Raw genomic sequence first — 17055 nt, 5'->3', positions numbered from 1 at the left:
TGCTGCGGCCCAGTACTGGTTGGGGACCCCTGATCTAGCAGATTGCAAGAAGGGAAATGCATTTTTAATTCTGTACCTTTGAATTTGGGTTTTCCTCCACATGCAACATGACTTAACATACAAAAACAGCATGCAAGAAGGGGCTGTGTATGGTCACAAACTTGAATGGCTTTACAGTGAGGGACGGCACTGCTTGGGGATTTACATTAGGAGTATGTCTCCATCTTCTACATGTAGGTATCTAGAAGTATTTGCTTGAACAATTTGAAAAAAACAATCCTAGGCTAAGTAGGCCCCAGCCTAGTCCATTCCAACATGGTAACATAAACATTATCATAAAATATTTCATGACATATTACAAAATGTCATAGAACATTTCCTGTGGTCAATTGCTAATGTTTGACAGTGCTGTAGAGTTCAATATGGGTTACTTTCAAAGCAGATATACTGAATATATCTCTGAATTTTTAAGAACTTTTCCAATACTTTAGAAGCTTTGCCTTCATAGAAAGCATTGAGGAATCTGTAAGGAAATATGTCTGAAACAATGATCCAATAGGCACAGGTTGTCTAGTAGAATCTAAAAGTGAAAAGACATTCTTATCACAGAATTGTGTTTGGAGTGGCAGGATTTAAAGTTCACAGCACTGAATCCTCCTTCCCATCCCATTTCCATCACATCTACAAATTTCATTTGCTAGCCTATTCAGTATCCAGGTTTTGAGTATTTATTCCTGGCATTTGCTCATCAATTTACTTTCTGTAATTTCACATTGAAGCATCTGCAATTTTTCTCCAAAATCTTTGGGTCCCTGCCTGCCTCCTATTATAACATCTCTTAAAGTTTGTTTACAAAATTATAAAACAGATGACTGTCTTTCACGTTTTCTGCAATTTTGAAAATATATGCTATATTAAGGAAATGTAAAGTAACTTTCCTTCCCATGTTGCTTTTTGTCTCTTTAGTTCCAAGTGCAGTTAAAAATATTCATATTTCACCTGCCGGAATGATGAACAGCTTGAAAGTGAATTGGACCCCTGGAGGGGGAGATGTTGATTCTTATACTGTCACAATACTTCATCACAACCATCCCCTTGGTGTCCAGACGGTTTCCAAACATGTGTATGAGCACACTTTTAATAAACTAGATGCAGGGGAGCAGTATATCATTGTTGTACAGACCAAGAGCGGCTTCCTGCATAACAATTCAACTGCTGTTGGACGAACAAGTAAGTCTCTTCCTGAAACCACATGTCAAACACAAGGCCCGGGGCCCAGATCCGGCCCGCGAAGTGGTTTCATGTGGCCCCCGAAGCCACCCTGGAAACAGTGAGGGAACGGTCCCCGCTGCCTTGGCCCTGGCCCAGAGACCCTCCTTCTGCCAGAGACCCCCAGATCTGTCCCACTCCTGCCTCCTCCATAGGCACCCTTGATGCCAATGATGTAGAGCTGGCCATGGCCACCCAGTAGGCCATACGCACTCCATCTGTGCCCACCCAGTAGGCCACGCCCACCCTGGCCATACCCACCTGGCCCCCCAAGGGCAACCACAATGCTGATGTGGCCCTCAATGAAATTGAGTTTGACACCCCTGCCATAGGAGCAAACAGTTAAGAAATCTTCACAATCCCCTCCTTGTCTCTCCAGTCCAGCACACAAATTCTGTCCTCCTTTGTCAGGCACCTCTTTCGCCCCATCCATTCAATGACCTACATGGTTGCTTAATAACCATAACTGCCAGAGCCAAGATTGCGGTCACTGAGGAAAGCAGTCATGTGGGCATCTGACATAATGACCGCTTTGCTCAGTGATCAAAATTCCTGTCTCAACTATGGCAGTAAGTCAAGGACTACCTGTAACAATTGAAAATTGAGTAAAATGGAGAAAATAATTAAAGAACTTTGCTAAGTTATAATAATCAATTTCATAAGTGGTGTCAGAAGCCACTTCAGCCCACATCTTAAGAAAGTAGGACTCTTGGAGACAAGATTTTCCAAGCAGGAACTTTTACTAAGAAATAGGAGATAGCAGGCATAATAGACAGGATCTGAGGAATTCCCTCACAGATAGATATTTTTAAAGTGTTCCCAAGCAAACCCCACCCCACAGTTCATTAGGTCAGTTCCGGATCAGCCAAGCTCCAGGTGATAAGCCCATCATGGGAGAAGAGAAATAACAGTCCATTTGCAGCAGGATTATTTCCACCCTCCTCACACATCATTCGAAGAAACAAACCAGATTCCGGAGGGTTGTATTTCTCCCTTTCCCGCCCCCTTTTCTAGTTTCCCCGTAGGTTGAGAGGGAATGCCTAGTGAGAAAGCAATTTGGTTTACATTGTAAAGGATAGCAGGCAGGCGGAATAAACGAAGGTTACATTTTAGAGAGGAAGTGAAAGCCATAAAGTTCCGTGCCTGTTCCCTCTCCCCCTTGGCAATGGCAGAATCCAGGGGAAGATGAGATTTGGGTTTAGCTCAGAGGAGATAGTTAGAAATGAAATATAAATGGGTTCTACAAGTGGCTTGTTAAAACTCTGCATAAAGAGAGTTTCATTTATATTGGAAGCTAGAAATGAATAGGGCAGGGGGGAGGTGCAACTATTTAAAATAGCTGTCATAAAAGTAGTTGAGATTCTGATTAATATGTGTGCTGCAGGAAGATGTTGTTTTTCTTGGCACCAAAACATAGGGGGAACAACTTACCTAAGAGTTTTACCAGATATGATTTATCCAATTCTCTTCATCTTACATTCCATTGTTTTGATCTCACCTCACCTGAACAGACAGACTCAATAGCAGTTCAATAGCAAACATCAATTATTGCAAATACGGTCCAAAATTACCAAAAATAGAACTTGGAATTTTCAAATGTATAGAAAAATTACTCATTTGAAATATTACCATTAAACTATTATTTCTAGTTCCTGCTCCTGTTCAGCAGTTGCATACAGACAATGAATACAGCAGTTGTTCATTGATGGTGACGTGGAATGGTGCTCCTGGGGTAGCTGAACGTTATGACATCCTCCTGTTGACTGAGCATGGTGTCCTTCTACACAACAAATCAGAACCAGCCACTGCTAAACAGCATAAATTTGAAGATTTAACACCAGGCAAAAAATATAAAATACAGATGTTCACTGTCAGCGGTGGTCTCTTCAGCAGCCGGGCAGAAACTGAAGGCCAAGCAGGTACTTCAATGCTTCTAATATGAAACAACAACAATCTGTTGATGAAAATCTGTTCAACTTTAATAAATTTTAAATTGCATCATGAATATTTGCATTGTTTTTTGCAAATTGAATTATTATTTTAGCTAATTTCTTAGCTATGGAAACAATACATAAATAAAATATGCCAGCAAATCTGCAAGTATTTCAACTGTCCAAATAATTTCTTATATGAAAATTTCAGTTAATTTTGACTGGTCTACATACACTGGTAAATATCCATAATAGGTTTACTCTTGTTTATTTTTCTTTATTATGAGAAGCCTCCATATAAATAAAGGTGTGTGAATATTTCAAGTTAAAAGTATTTTGAATTCAAAATGTTAAATATCTTCTACTACAAGTGGGATTTGAGTTCTTCTGGGGACATAAAATTTACATATATCAAGTTCCTGGAAATTTTTCTTTTAATTTGGAACATAGGTCATTTTTTTTCTTTGCTGGCTTTCTTATTGATTGGGGACACTGCTGTTTTTATAGTGTAGACTTTATATATCAGTCTCAATAATTAGCCCTTCCAGGAGAAAAAGCCCAGCACCATTATATAGTAAATAACAGTAAATTATCCCAACTTCTTATTTTATTTCTTTCAATAACAAAAGAAAAAGGAAATTCATTTCATCTTAAAAAGAAAGAATTTCAATAGTTTAAAAATGCCTGTTTCTAAACTGCCATTATCAAAGCCAACCTAAAAGAGTCCACACCTCTTTAACATTTTGACTTCATATCCATCAACTTTTATGAAAATGAATTGGCCATTTTAATTTTATGAGTAGCTGAATGTTCAGAATATAAATGATGGAATATGCAAAATTAGGTCCCTCTTATATGTAAAAACTTACCTGTCCACATATAAAAAGCTGCAGTAGACAGAGCCTATATTCACTTTAAACACATTTTTTATGTTAAAGAATGTTTGGATCTGTTGTATTTAAAAAATGACTTAAGCATGTATGTGTTGAAATTACTGATAGAAAACCCATTGATTTTTTTATTGTGAGGTCGTTTGTGCTCTCTGACCTTGATTGTTTTCTTGCAGATGTTTCATTAGCCAAACTAGATAACATTATTAGTGCAGATATTACCTAGTTTCAGTAATGAAACATCTACAAGAAAACAACCAAGCTCTGAGAACAACAAGAACTCCTCATTTCAACTAGGAGCTATAAAAATTATCCTCTATCAGTATTTTTAATTATACTATGGTAGTACACTATATTAACTGTTCTTTTTAGGTTTTATAAGCCAGCTTGATTATGACTTAAGAATTACTATGGTGAATAATGGATAAATAAATGCATCTGGGGACTATTTTCTAGTTTATGCAGTGATTATTTTTTTTTAGTTTGTAGCCAGGAGTAGATCAAATTATAATGGCATTTATTTCCAGTTAATTTTATAGAAGGCAACACTATGGATATTTAGTGTGTCGGTATAGTTTTTTAGATTATTCAGAGTGCACTCTCTTTTCCGATTTTAGCTCCTGCAGCTGTCACAAATTTGAAAGTTACAGAACGTACCACTGGACGCTTATCATTCAACTGGACTACTTCTCTGGGAGAATTTGATAAATACGACATTTTTTTGTATAATCCAGACACCTCTCTTCAGGACAGAAATTCAGGAAACCAAAATCTCCAAAAGTATTCCTTCCAGAATTTGGTGCAAGGCAGATTGTACAAAATTGTGATTGTTACTCACAGTGGCAAGCTTACTAAAGAAGCATTCATCTTTGCGAGAACAGGTAAAGCTCTTCATGAGCTGATCCATCTACAGAAAAATGGACTCTGAAAACATAGTGGGTTAGTTGAACTGTGAAAAGCTATTATTTATAGACTTGCTAGTAAACCATATCACAGTTGCTGTAGTTCTTCCTGCCTGCTTGCAACCTTATAGAGACTGAGAAAGTTCAGGTATCATAGTTAAACTATAGTTTAGTGAGGTATAAACAAGCCTAGGCTCTACTTAAGCTCTCACATTTCTTGTTTATACCTCACTATAACATTTCTCATGTTTCTTTTTACAGCCCATCTAGAAGTTGTTTGGAAGTTTATTCTTTCCTTTGATTAATCGAAGTTTTCTTTTTCAAGTATGAGTAAATTAACTGTTGTTAATTTAAACTAGCATGGTCTATAAAACACAACTGAACATCAGCTTGTTGCAACAAAGGATAACTTACCTTTGTCAGTCAAAATCCACAATCCAAAATTAATTACAACTGAAACAAAACCTATGAATACTTCTTTGTCATCAGATTGTCATCAGATCATCAAAATAAGCACTCCCCAAGCTTAGATTAAAATGCCTTGCTATATCATATATTTGTGTGACAATCCAGTAGGATAGTAAGATTCCACTTGATGTTAAATTTTGAACCTCCTTAAGGCAGCCAATCAGAAGTAATAATCCTAAGGATTTTGTGAATTCAGCAGATATTTATATTTGATGTACAGATGTACAAACATCTGGTATAAATGTTGAGCATTCTCTATTGTCTTCTGTTTAGACCCAGCTCCAGTTAGCAATCTCAAAGGGGGTAATAGGAATATGACTAACAGCCTATGGTTTACTTGGAATCCAGCACCAGGAGATGTTGATTATTATGAATTACATCTTTATAATACAAATGGCACACAGAAGGAAGCACAACGTGGAAAAGATCTGACAGAGTGGCATTTCCAGGGTTTAGTTCCTGGTAGAAAATATACTCTTGTTGTGGTTACCTATAGTGGTGAGCTTTTTAATTCAGCTAATACAGAGGGACGAACAGGTAAATAACAATCCCATCTTTCTTTTATGTTATTGGAGGCATAATTTGGCAAGTAAACTTTTTTCCTTAACGTCTGCACCATGAAAATATTTTTATAAGTGCTTTATAATCCAATTCTAACCATCTGTTTTCCTGAAAAGAATTTTTTATTGCATTCAGTGGAGCTTTCCTCCAAGTAAATAATGTATGGATTGGTAGATCATAGATACAACTTTGAACAAGCATTTATGATTTTAAAACAAATTAATACAAGTTTCACCGATATTTCCACAGTGAACTGTATCTGGTTCCAATGCATAAGAAACTGAAAGATAGCTCTAATAAAAATGTATATAATTCATTTCACCAGTTCAGATAATCAGAGAAGTGTGTAATCTGCAATTCCACACAAAATCAAAGGAATTGGAATGGGGCATGGAAATCAGCAGAAAATCCTATATTGTGAAATTGAAAAGCAAAATACTAATGGTAGTACCTTGCTCGATAGTAGTAACTGTGAGAGGGATCTCGGAGTCCTAGTGGACAATCACTTAAATATGAGCCAGCAGTGTGCTGCAGCTGCCAAAAAAGCCAACACAGTGCTAGGCTGCATTAACATAGGGATAGAATCAAGATCACGTCAAGTACTAATACCACTTTACAATGCCTTGGTAAGGCCACACCTGGAATACTGCATCCAGTTTTGGTCACCACGATGTAAAAAAGATGTCGAGACTCTAGAAAGAGTACAGAGAAGAGCAACAAAGATGATTGGGGGACTGGAGGCTAAAACATATAGGGAATGGTTGCTGGAATTGGGTATGTGTAGTTTAATGAAGAGAAGGGTGAGGGGTGACATGATAGCAGTGTTCCAATATCTCAGGGGCTGCCACAAAGAAGAGGGAGCCAAGCTATTCTCCAAAGCACCTGAAAGCAGGACAAGAAGCAATGGATGGAAACTAGTCAAGGAGAGAAGCAACCTAGAACTAAGGAGAAACTTCCTGACAGTTAGAACAACTAACCAGTGGAACAACCTGCCTCCAGAAGCAGTGAATGCTCCAACACTGGAAGTTTTTAAGAAGAGACTGGACAGCCATTTGTCTGAAATGGTATAGGGTTTCCTGCCTTAGCAGGGGGTTGGACTAGATGACCTCCAAGGTCCCTTCCAACTTTTTACTATTATTATTATATTTAGGTAACATTGAAAGTGAAATAGATAAAATCTGATTACATGTTTCAACTTTGAACCAAACTCAAGCCAGTGATTTTGCTTAATATTCAGGATGCTATCAGCCTATTCTTCAGTAGGATAACTCCTGATCACTATAAAGAAACATGTCAAATTTGGTACGGCAGGAAGAAAAGAAAGACCAGATTAAACATGGTCTGAATTTGGTTAGGGACTGCAGATAGAAAAAAAGTCCAGATGAAATTGGACGGTGCCTTTGCATGTTGGTGGCTGCTCCATTCTCATTGCTTCCTCCATTTTCGTTCACATAATTTACATTATTAAGGAATTAAAAAGAATTCAAAAGGAAGTTCTCTGCTTGTTTTCTCTGATTCGTTTTAATTTAAATTTTGTGATTTGTTATTTCCTAAATAGAATTCTATTAATGGGTTTCCTTCAGTCAGATTTCTAGAACAGGGGTCTCCAAACTTGGGTACTTTAAGACTTAAGGACTTCAATTCCTAGAATTCCTCAGTTAGCATGGGAGGACTTCTAAGAGGTGAAGTCCACAAGTCTTAAAGTAGCCAAGTTTGGAGATCCCTGATCTTGAACTATGGTCTTAAGTGTACTACCTACTCAAGTGAAATATGGTTGTGTTTTTCTATCTTTAGTGCCAATCCCTCCCAGTACTGTGTCATTTGCTGATGTGACCAACACCTCTTTATCCATCACATGGCTGGGCCCTCCTGACTGGACAGACTATGATGACTTTGAGTTGCAATGGACTCCAAAAGATGCCCTCACAGTCTTCAATCCTTATAGCAGCAGCAGATCAAAAGGCCGCATCTTGAATGGCCTCCATCCAGGGAGACTCTATCACTTCAGTATCAAGACGGTTAGTGGTCCAGTTCGGAAGACTTACAGTAAACCACTTCTTGGAACTGTGAGGACAAGTAAGAACTGGCAAGATCTTTTTTGAATTGAATCTGGACACTGCTAAGAAAGATTTATAGATGCATTGATTACTTTATATCGAAAAGCAGCTTAAACCATTGTGGCAGATTCAAAACCTTCACTTCTCTTCTGGCTATGCCCTGCATCCCCATGTAAATCCAGACAGGGACTGGTGAATTTGAATAATTTTGGTAACTGCTCTGTCATACCTTCTATATCTGATTGGAAGACAACACATTTCTCACATCACTGTGTCTCAAAATAGTCACTTTAGTTTCCTTGGGGAGGAACTACCCACCATCTCAGTGTATCCTTTGCTTGCCATTGTTCTGATTTCCACAATCTGTGGGAAATATCTACAATGTTCTGTGATATCGTTTGTTCATGAGACTGTCAGCCTTTACTAAAGGGTGGTTTGGGGACCATTTCTTGACACCAAGTACCTCCTGATCCTCTTGCATCTTTGGGTCACACTTTTTTTGTGTGTTTGCCTCTATAGAGAGTTTTTCTCTCTCTCTCTTCTTTATGTTTTCTTCACTTCTCTGTCCTTCCTGGAGATCTTTAATTCCCCTGTTCAGAAACATCTCATCTTCCCAAAGCATTTCATTGTAGTCACAACTATCCTTAAGTCCCTTCACCCCTTCAGTAAGGAAACAAGCTTGAATTGGCTATAGATATAGTTAGGATCCACAGCAGTGTAGACTGGCTTTATGTGACTTCAGAAACATCAGTGATGCCATGAAGTCACTAGCAGAGAAATAATACCAAATATTTTTAATGAATTCTTGTGCTTTCAAGTAAGTCCGGGCAAGCTGAAAATGTTTTATTTGCTGCAGTTGAACCGTAAATAATGTCTTTCTTTTTTCAAATCTAAGTGTCTAGTACCCACATTCCTCAGGTGAAGAAAATCCTGGGAGAATCTCTCCCATATTCTAGCACAGTGGTGGCGAACCTATGGCATGTGTGCCAGAGGCGGCACTCAGAGCCCTCTCTGTAGGCACGCACGCCATCGCCCCAGCCCCGCCTCCTCTGTGGCCCCCTCCTCACCAGCAGTCCCCCAGAGAAGAGTCGCCCCCGTGCACGGCCCGCACAGAGCAGTGCAGCCAAAGACATGGCAACTGGGCAACAGGGACAAGACTCCGCTCTTCCGCCCCATTGTATGCAGATGATGTTGCGGGGGCAGGGTGGGGCGGGTTTGGGGCACTCAGTCTCTAAAAGGTTCACCATCACTGTTCTAGCAGCATATTGACTGCATTGAAACTAAGTATATCCATTTAGGCATCAGTCTCATTTCATCTTATCCTTTGCAGCAATTTTATGATGCTCGGTAGGTGTCCTCTCCCTCCACCCCCTGCCTCAAATTTGTAGTAATCATTTTTCCAGCTGGCCAAAGGAAGACAGCATCCAGCTCCTGTTCTTGTTCTCCCCTTGCTGTATTTGTTTTTAGTGGCAAAGGGGAAAGCGTCTGAAAAAAACAATCCTGGGAACTGGGCAAGGTGAGAGTTCCCAGCAGTAGGAAACTTCCCCTTCTCTTAGCAGCATTCAGAACTCAACTTCACAACCCCCACAGAAGCCATCCAACAACACGTTAAATCATCAAGACCCTTCGGAGTAAAGTTGCAAACTGAGTCTTAGGACATTTATTGTACTTTTCCTGTAAACTTCTAATATTTAAGGTTATCACAAATAAGTTACTGCAATTTTAAACAATTTATTTAAATTATGGTTAAGTCTGGAAACTTAGCAATAATGAATTAATAATCTTGAGTTTGCTATTCCTCCAACATTAAAATTGTGGCAGCCTCATTCTCTTTGATAGTGCAATATGCCAAATCAATATAAATCTCTTTGATATGACCAGTACTTGATGTAAGTATAAATATCAATGTATAATCTTGATTTTGTTTCTGCTTCTTTTCAAAGGACCGGATAAGATACAAAATTTACATTGTCGGCCACAGAATTCAACTGCCATTGCGTGCTCCTGGATCCCTCCTGACTCTGACTTTGATGGATATAGCATTGAGTGCAAAAAAATGGACACGGAGGAGATAGAATTCTCTAGGATCATAGAGAAAGAAAGATCTGTATACAACATCATGACCCTTGTTCCCCACACAAAATACTCAGTGTCTATCAAAGTGCAATCAGCTGACATGACCAGTGAGATGGTATCAGACAATAGCATCACTATGATAGATCGTAAGTCACTTCTGAATGTACACACAAAGCTTAATGAAGAAGAAAGTATAGCAGGGATGGGGCAGGAAGGCCTCTAGTGTGTGATAAAAGACTTGAAATGAATGCCAAAATGTGTTTCTTTGCTGTCTTTCATGCATTTTCCAGTGGTTTTTCTAATTTTAAAAGTAAATGGATGTATTTCTTTTTTTAAAAAAAATAAATCTTTATTTACTTTTCGTGTTAAGAACACACACCATACACCAACAAAGACAAAAAAACATTTACAATATACAGAAAATGAAGAAATCAAAAAATTGGAAACCATTTCCAAAAAAATCAAATTATATCTACTTCTAAGCTGACAATTATATTCCACTCACTAAATCTCTTATAACTAATCAACTCCAAAGCTTATTCATTAACAAAAACTATATCACTTCATTTTTGACCAACCTCCAAGCCACCCTCATTTCTTTAATCTTTTATCCATCCAAATATACCATTTATTCCATGATAGAAATGCTGGTGTCTCTTCTTTACCCTTCAACTTCTTGGTCAATGTGTCTGCTTCTGCACAATCAAATATTCTCCTAATTATAGCTTCATCCGGCGGGGTATGATTTGCCTTCCAAAATTGAGCATACCCCATCCTCACCACCATTAAGATATGTAAAACCAAATACCATATTCCCCTCTTAATATTTCCAGGCCTGAAGCCAAGCAGATAGATCTCTGGTTTAAGATCAACTAAACACCCTGTAATTTCCTCTATCCATTTTTGGATCCTCATCCAATATCTAACCACTTCCGGACATGTCCACCATAAGTGATAATACGTGCCAGGCCCTTTACCACACTTCCAACAATCAGCCGACAATCCAGGGAACATTTTGGAAAGTCTAGCCGGAGGGAGATGCCATCTATAAAGCATTTTGTATATGTTCTCCTTATATGACGTGGAAACCACCAGCCTCATATTAATCCACCAAATCTCTTCCCATTTCTCAAGTGGAAGTGCATAACCAAAATTCTTCCCCCAGGCAATCATCGCGTCTTTTACCACCTCCTCCCCTACTACCCTGATTAGCAACAATTTATAGCACTTAGATATCATCCCTTTCTCCCGGACCAAGCAGAATCTTATCTAATTCCTGCAGATTCAGATAAATACCCCTTCCTTCCTTCCTTCCTTCCTTATCCTTCTTATACCTTGACTGAATCTGCAGGTAAGTCCACCACTCCAATTGAAACCCTTGCTGAGCCAGATCTTGTCGCGTTTTGAGTTCTCCCCTGCTATCTAAAAGTTGGTCTTCTTCCCTTCTTGAGTAGGGTCGGATGGGTCAAGGCTTCCAAGGTTGATAACCAACTCGGAATTTGCACATAGTACTTGGCCCTTGTCTTATCTCAATTCTGAATCAGTATATCCCTTATGCAATGATGAGTAAACTGTTTGCTTGGAGGAGTACCTTCCCGCCAAAGAGCAGCATGCCATAATGGATGTATTTCTTATTGTTACTTTTTAAAACAATTAATCTGATGAGCTTTTGTAACTAACAAAGCAAAGTAAATGGCCTAGTAAATGCTATTACATTGGTTTTAGAGGGAAAAAAGACTTATGGGATGGAAGATACTGCCACAATATCTGACTCTCTATAGGTAAAATCTGTATTTGAGCTAGGGATGTTGAAGATTTCATTTGGTTCTCATGTTGCGGTATGCTGGTTCTACACCGCTTCAGCTAATAGGCAAACTGGATTGTAATTATTCCAATTACACTTCCTCCAATTTGCAATGAAATTCTCAGCTCGAAATATATGCCAAAGTATATTTTGCTTAATATATTTCATTACAATGAAAAGCATTTCTAAACATAAATATTTTATAGATACTTTTCTTTAGGATAAATTTAGCAATAGTTATTTTGTATGAAAAGTTGCATTCAAGGCACACACACACACACACACACACACTGATGCAATTTCACATAAAAACAAACAGATGAGATGATAGGCTAAACACATTAGTTTATAAAATGAAAACTTAGAAAATTAATTTAGTTAATTTCCATTTGTAATTTTGGCACAATACAGCAGATGGCATTTGTAACAGTACTCTCATTTCCATTTAGGTCCTCCTCAACCAGCTGCATATATTCGAGTGAATAAAACGGATGCCATTATTACCAAATCCACTATCCACTTCACCTTCAATTGCAGCTGGTTCAGTGATACCAATGGAGCTGTGAAGTATTTTACAGTGGTTGTGAGAGAGACTGACGGTATGTTTTCATAGAAAATAGCCTGCAAATTAATATGCTGCCTTTGACACTGTCTTCTACCACAGATTAGTTAAATGACTTCATGAGTGACTAAAATTTAAGCTACTATTCAAATTCCAAAGCGAAATCCCAGACTTATTCTTTAGAAGTCATATTATATAATATTTAGCCTCTTTCTTTCTGCCTCTCCCAACCCCCATCCTTTTCTAGGCAGTGAAAGAACGAAGCCGGAAGAGCTTCACCCTTTACCCTCTTACTTGGAATATAAACACAATAATTCCATCCAAATCTATCAAACAGATTACTTTGCAAGTAAATGTTCAGAAAGCCCAGAGAGCATTTCAAAGAGTTTTGATATTAAGCTTGGAGCAGAAATGGAAAATCTGGGAGGAAAGTGTGATACAAATCAGCAGAAATATTGTGATGGACCATTAAAGCCCAGGACTGCCTATAGGTGAGAATCGTTGTAGTAATTAGGTTACAAAATACAGTGTTGTTTTATCTGCATTATGCTTTCTAGATATACTTTCATTGCTGTAAATAAACCAAATCTTTTGCACCACATGATATTATTTTTATAATAGCTTTCCCTTGGTCTATCACATGGATAATGCTAAATCAAAGCTATATCATGTTTGAGAATTTTGCAGTTAATAAACAAAGAAACTATATGAACTAAGAAGGTAACTAAACACCATCAACAATATATCAGTGTTCAAAATAACTAAATGTCATATTAATTCATCAGTAATCTCCCATATGTTCAGTGGGACTAAATCTTTGAAGCTAACAAACCTTTTAGGAATTGAGAGTAGATGTATATATGAAAAGTCTTCAGGAGTTCAGATTTAGTTCTGCACAAGAGCATGTGCTAAAAAAAATTAATAAAGGTAAAGGTAAAGGTTCCCTCGCACATGCATGCTAGTCGTTTCCGACTCTAGGGGCCGGTGCTCATCTCCGTTTCAAAGCCGAAGAGCCAGCGCTTGTCCGAGGACGTCTCCGTGGTCATGTGGCCGGCATGACTAGACGCCAAAGGCGCACGGAACACTGTTACCTTCCCACCGTAGTGGTCCCTATTTTTCTACTTGCATTTTTACGTGCTTTCGAACTGCTAGGTTGGCAGAAGCTGGGACGAGTAACAGGCGCTCACTCTGTTACACGGCACTCAGGATTTGACCTGCCAAACTACTGACCATCTGATTGACAAGCTCAGTGTCCTAACCCACTGAGCCACCGTGTCTCTATCTAAAAAAATTACTGAGTGCTTAATTAAATGTATATATGACAGCCTTCTGGAATAATATTTTGCACTTGGCCTTAGATGATCAGTCCTGATCAATATGAAACCACTCTTAGAATTCCAGTTATATAATTTATAACTAAAAATGGTTTTAAAAGGTTTGTTTGTATGGTTAGTGTTTTTATCCAACTAAACTGCTATCCTATGAGGTTTTTTTCTCTTAAATACTCAGGCAATTACATCAATTGCATAAAGGCATTGTGCGGTTTGGTCATATTTTAACTTAAGATGTAGGCATAATTTATTAAAAAAAACATGTATTTTATGTTTTATGTCCTAACTCTTGACTGAGTGTGCATATCAAACAAAAGGCTATTAGCTAGGGTCTATTTAACATTATGATGCTTTGCAAAATCTGATACACTCTTGCTATGCCAACACACAGGAAATTAGGGCAAGTGTGCCAATTCCTTTGCCAGTATAATAGTAATCCATATTGAGTGTTTTAGAAACAGAAGCCAGCAAAAATTGTTCTCTGTCTCTGTCTCTCTCTCTCTTTCTCTCTCTCTCTGTCTCTGTCTCTGTCTCTCTCCATGTGTGTCTGTATAGGTATGTATGTATGCATGTTTGTGTGTGTGTGTGCATGTGAATGTGTGTCTGTGTTATAGAACCAGCTATGAGTAATAGTGAAAATAATTAGACAAAATAAGAAAACTGCTGAATAATAAAATATTTTAGATGCTATTTTGTTATATCTTAATTATTTTCATAACTGTAAATTGATTAATATATTTCTATTCTATTGATCTTTATATAACACAATAGATGCTTCTGGCTACATTTAAAGGTCTTTTTGACCTTCCTATCTGAGTATCCTGCAAAATAAACAGGGAATATTCTTGGAATTGTACAAAGAAAGAGCAGAACATTCTAATTCTGAAAAATCATTTTTTTTAGTTTACACTAACTGAAATGCAAAGCAACTTGTAGCCTGCTTTATAAATGCACAAGTGCCTAATTTAAGCCCTACAATAAACAAACCACCTGACACAATACTTGAAGCAAAAACAGAAAGCAATATGGGTTGAGTTGAGTTCCATATTCATAAAAGTTAGGGAAGATAGATAGATAGATAGATAGATAGATAGATAGATAGATAGATAGATAGATAGATAGATAGATAGATAGATGATAGATAGATAGATAGATAGATAGATAGATAGATAGATAGATAGATAGATAGAATGTTAAACTCCTGTAGTCTTCAGAACAGTGCTAGGGTATGAAAACTATAGTCCTCCAAATGTTGCTCAACTGCAGCTTCTAGTAATAGCCATGCTAACTAGGAACTGTGGTCCAACACTAACAACCTTCCTTCTTCTATTCTAATACAGTCGTCGTTTCTGTGATAACATCTGCACCTCTAGCTATTAGTCCTGTGATTGTAAAGCATAACTACCTCGGAGTTTCAGTACTAAAACTTTTGGTTTTCCTTCTAGAATCAGTATTCGAGCTTTTACCCAACTTTTTCAAGAAGATCTGAAGGAAGTCCAGAAGCCCTTGTTCACAGATACATATTTTTCTTTGCCAATTGTGACTGAGTCAGGTTAGTTTCCTTCCTATCTTTAAAATTTTGACTATAACTGAAAATGATATAATTAATATAGTAATCTTATTACTATATTATATATTGTCTAGAGGAGGTAGTGTTTAGATCCTCCTTAAGGGCCACTCTTGCTTCCTTTAAGGATGATTATAAGCCAATCCCTAACTTCATTTGGTTGAGAAAAATGAGATAGAAGAAGGTGGATTTTTAGATGAGATTAGCTACTCCAAAGTATTAGTAGTTTGACATTGACTTTCCTGAATGTTTTTTAGAGGCAGCATTCCATAAAGCCACCTTGTGATCACTGGATATATTCTGTGTTTGCCAGGAAGAAGCAACTGAACTTGTGTTCGATGGTTTACACGCATTGTAAGATGTGGAGTGAATAGTTCAGATATAATTTTAACATCTACATCCTTTACAGAATAGAATATATTTGAGATTCAATTCTGCTCCCAACCAAGATGCATTTGTCATTTAGAGTAAATCTCAATATTTTAATCTATATTCAGTCCACAAGTCAAAAACTTCCTAATTATTGTCATTAGAGAAAAAAGAAAGATTGGTGTATAATATGTCCAGCTCCAAGTCCCTAGATATTTTTTCCAAAATTTGCATATAGATTACTGAAATTATATGAACAATAGGATATAGCTGTTAAAGACCCGAATGGCCAATTTAAAAAATCATGCGCATAAACACATTACTATCTGACAGATTTCTTAAAAGGATACAATGATTGATTGTATCAAAAGTCAGTGCAATATCAACAGAACTAACAGATAAAGTAATGGAGAAGGAGAATACATCTGAATGTGCCTTGCCAATTTAAGAATTGTAACTTTCAGTCCAAAAGGCAGAAAAAATACTGTTGTATACTTATTATATAACAGGGTGAATGCAGGTCTATTTGAAATAATGAAAATACGATAGTTTTCTATATTTAATTGAAGTTTTGAGAACAAAATAATACAATAAAATATTGCTTTGTTAATTGTTCTCCTTGTAAATAATACTTATGTACGTGTATAGTGGGAAACTGATAAAATAGTTATTTTATTATTTATATATAATTATGTGAACTATTGTGGCTTAGAAAAATGGTAAACAAACCCTCTTTAGCTTGTTTAACAAATAATGTTCTTTAAAAACTTGGATTTAGTAATTTGTATGAATTAAATCAAAAGACCTTACCAGTACAGGTAGTCTCATTTAATGACCATCCAAAATTATAACAGACGTCACTAAATCCACTTATAGCCCATCCTCAAAGTTACAAGAGCTGCATCCCCCCACCCTTCCATGGTCACATGATTGTATTTTGGGGGCTTAGCAACCCGTTTGCATTTACAATTGATTTTAACCCTCGTTGGTCACATGACCACAATTTGCAATTTTTTTTGCCATTTTCTGGCGGAAAACAAAAAACCCTGCCCATTGGATATGATTGATTTGTTTAATGACCATATGACTCATGTAACAACCATATGATTTGCTGAATGGCCACAATTACTCACTTAATGACCATCATAAAAATAGTTGAAAATTTGAGTCAGCTGACGTGATGACCCATTTAACAATGGCAACAACCTATAACCCAAATTCCATGCTCGCAAGTCGAGCATTACCTGTAACTGTGTAAATATATGTAG

At 37.3% G+C, this 17055-nt stretch overlaps 1 protein-coding gene across 1 annotated transcript in view; it reads left to right on the top strand.

Moving 5' to 3' along the window:
* PTPRB (protein tyrosine phosphatase receptor type B) overlaps positions 1-17055 on the top strand; it is a 50787-nt gene that overhangs the window by 21608 nt on the left and 12124 nt on the right. The window contains exons 12-20 of the mRNA XM_083365424.1: positions 967-1230; positions 2919-3188; positions 4708-4971; positions 5734-5997; positions 7816-8097; positions 10022-10300; positions 12408-12557; positions 12768-13011; positions 15297-15403. Of these exons, the coding sequence (XP_083221550.1) occupies positions 967-1230; positions 2919-3188; positions 4708-4971; positions 5734-5997; positions 7816-8097; positions 10022-10300; positions 12408-12557; positions 12768-13011; positions 15297-15403 (2124 nt within the window). The remainder of the gene's footprint in view (positions 1-966; positions 1231-2918; positions 3189-4707; positions 4972-5733; positions 5998-7815; positions 8098-10021; positions 10301-12407; positions 12558-12767; positions 13012-15296; positions 15404-17055) is intronic.

Source organism: Vipera ursinii (genome assembly GCF_947247035.1).
Source record: "Vipera ursinii genome assembly, chromosome: 6".
In the NCBI taxonomy this organism is placed as follows: Eukaryota; Metazoa; Chordata; class Lepidosauria; order Squamata; family Viperidae; genus Vipera; species Vipera ursinii.
Note: the sequence above shows the minus strand (reverse complement) of the source record. Positions and strands in the feature narration are given on the sequence as shown.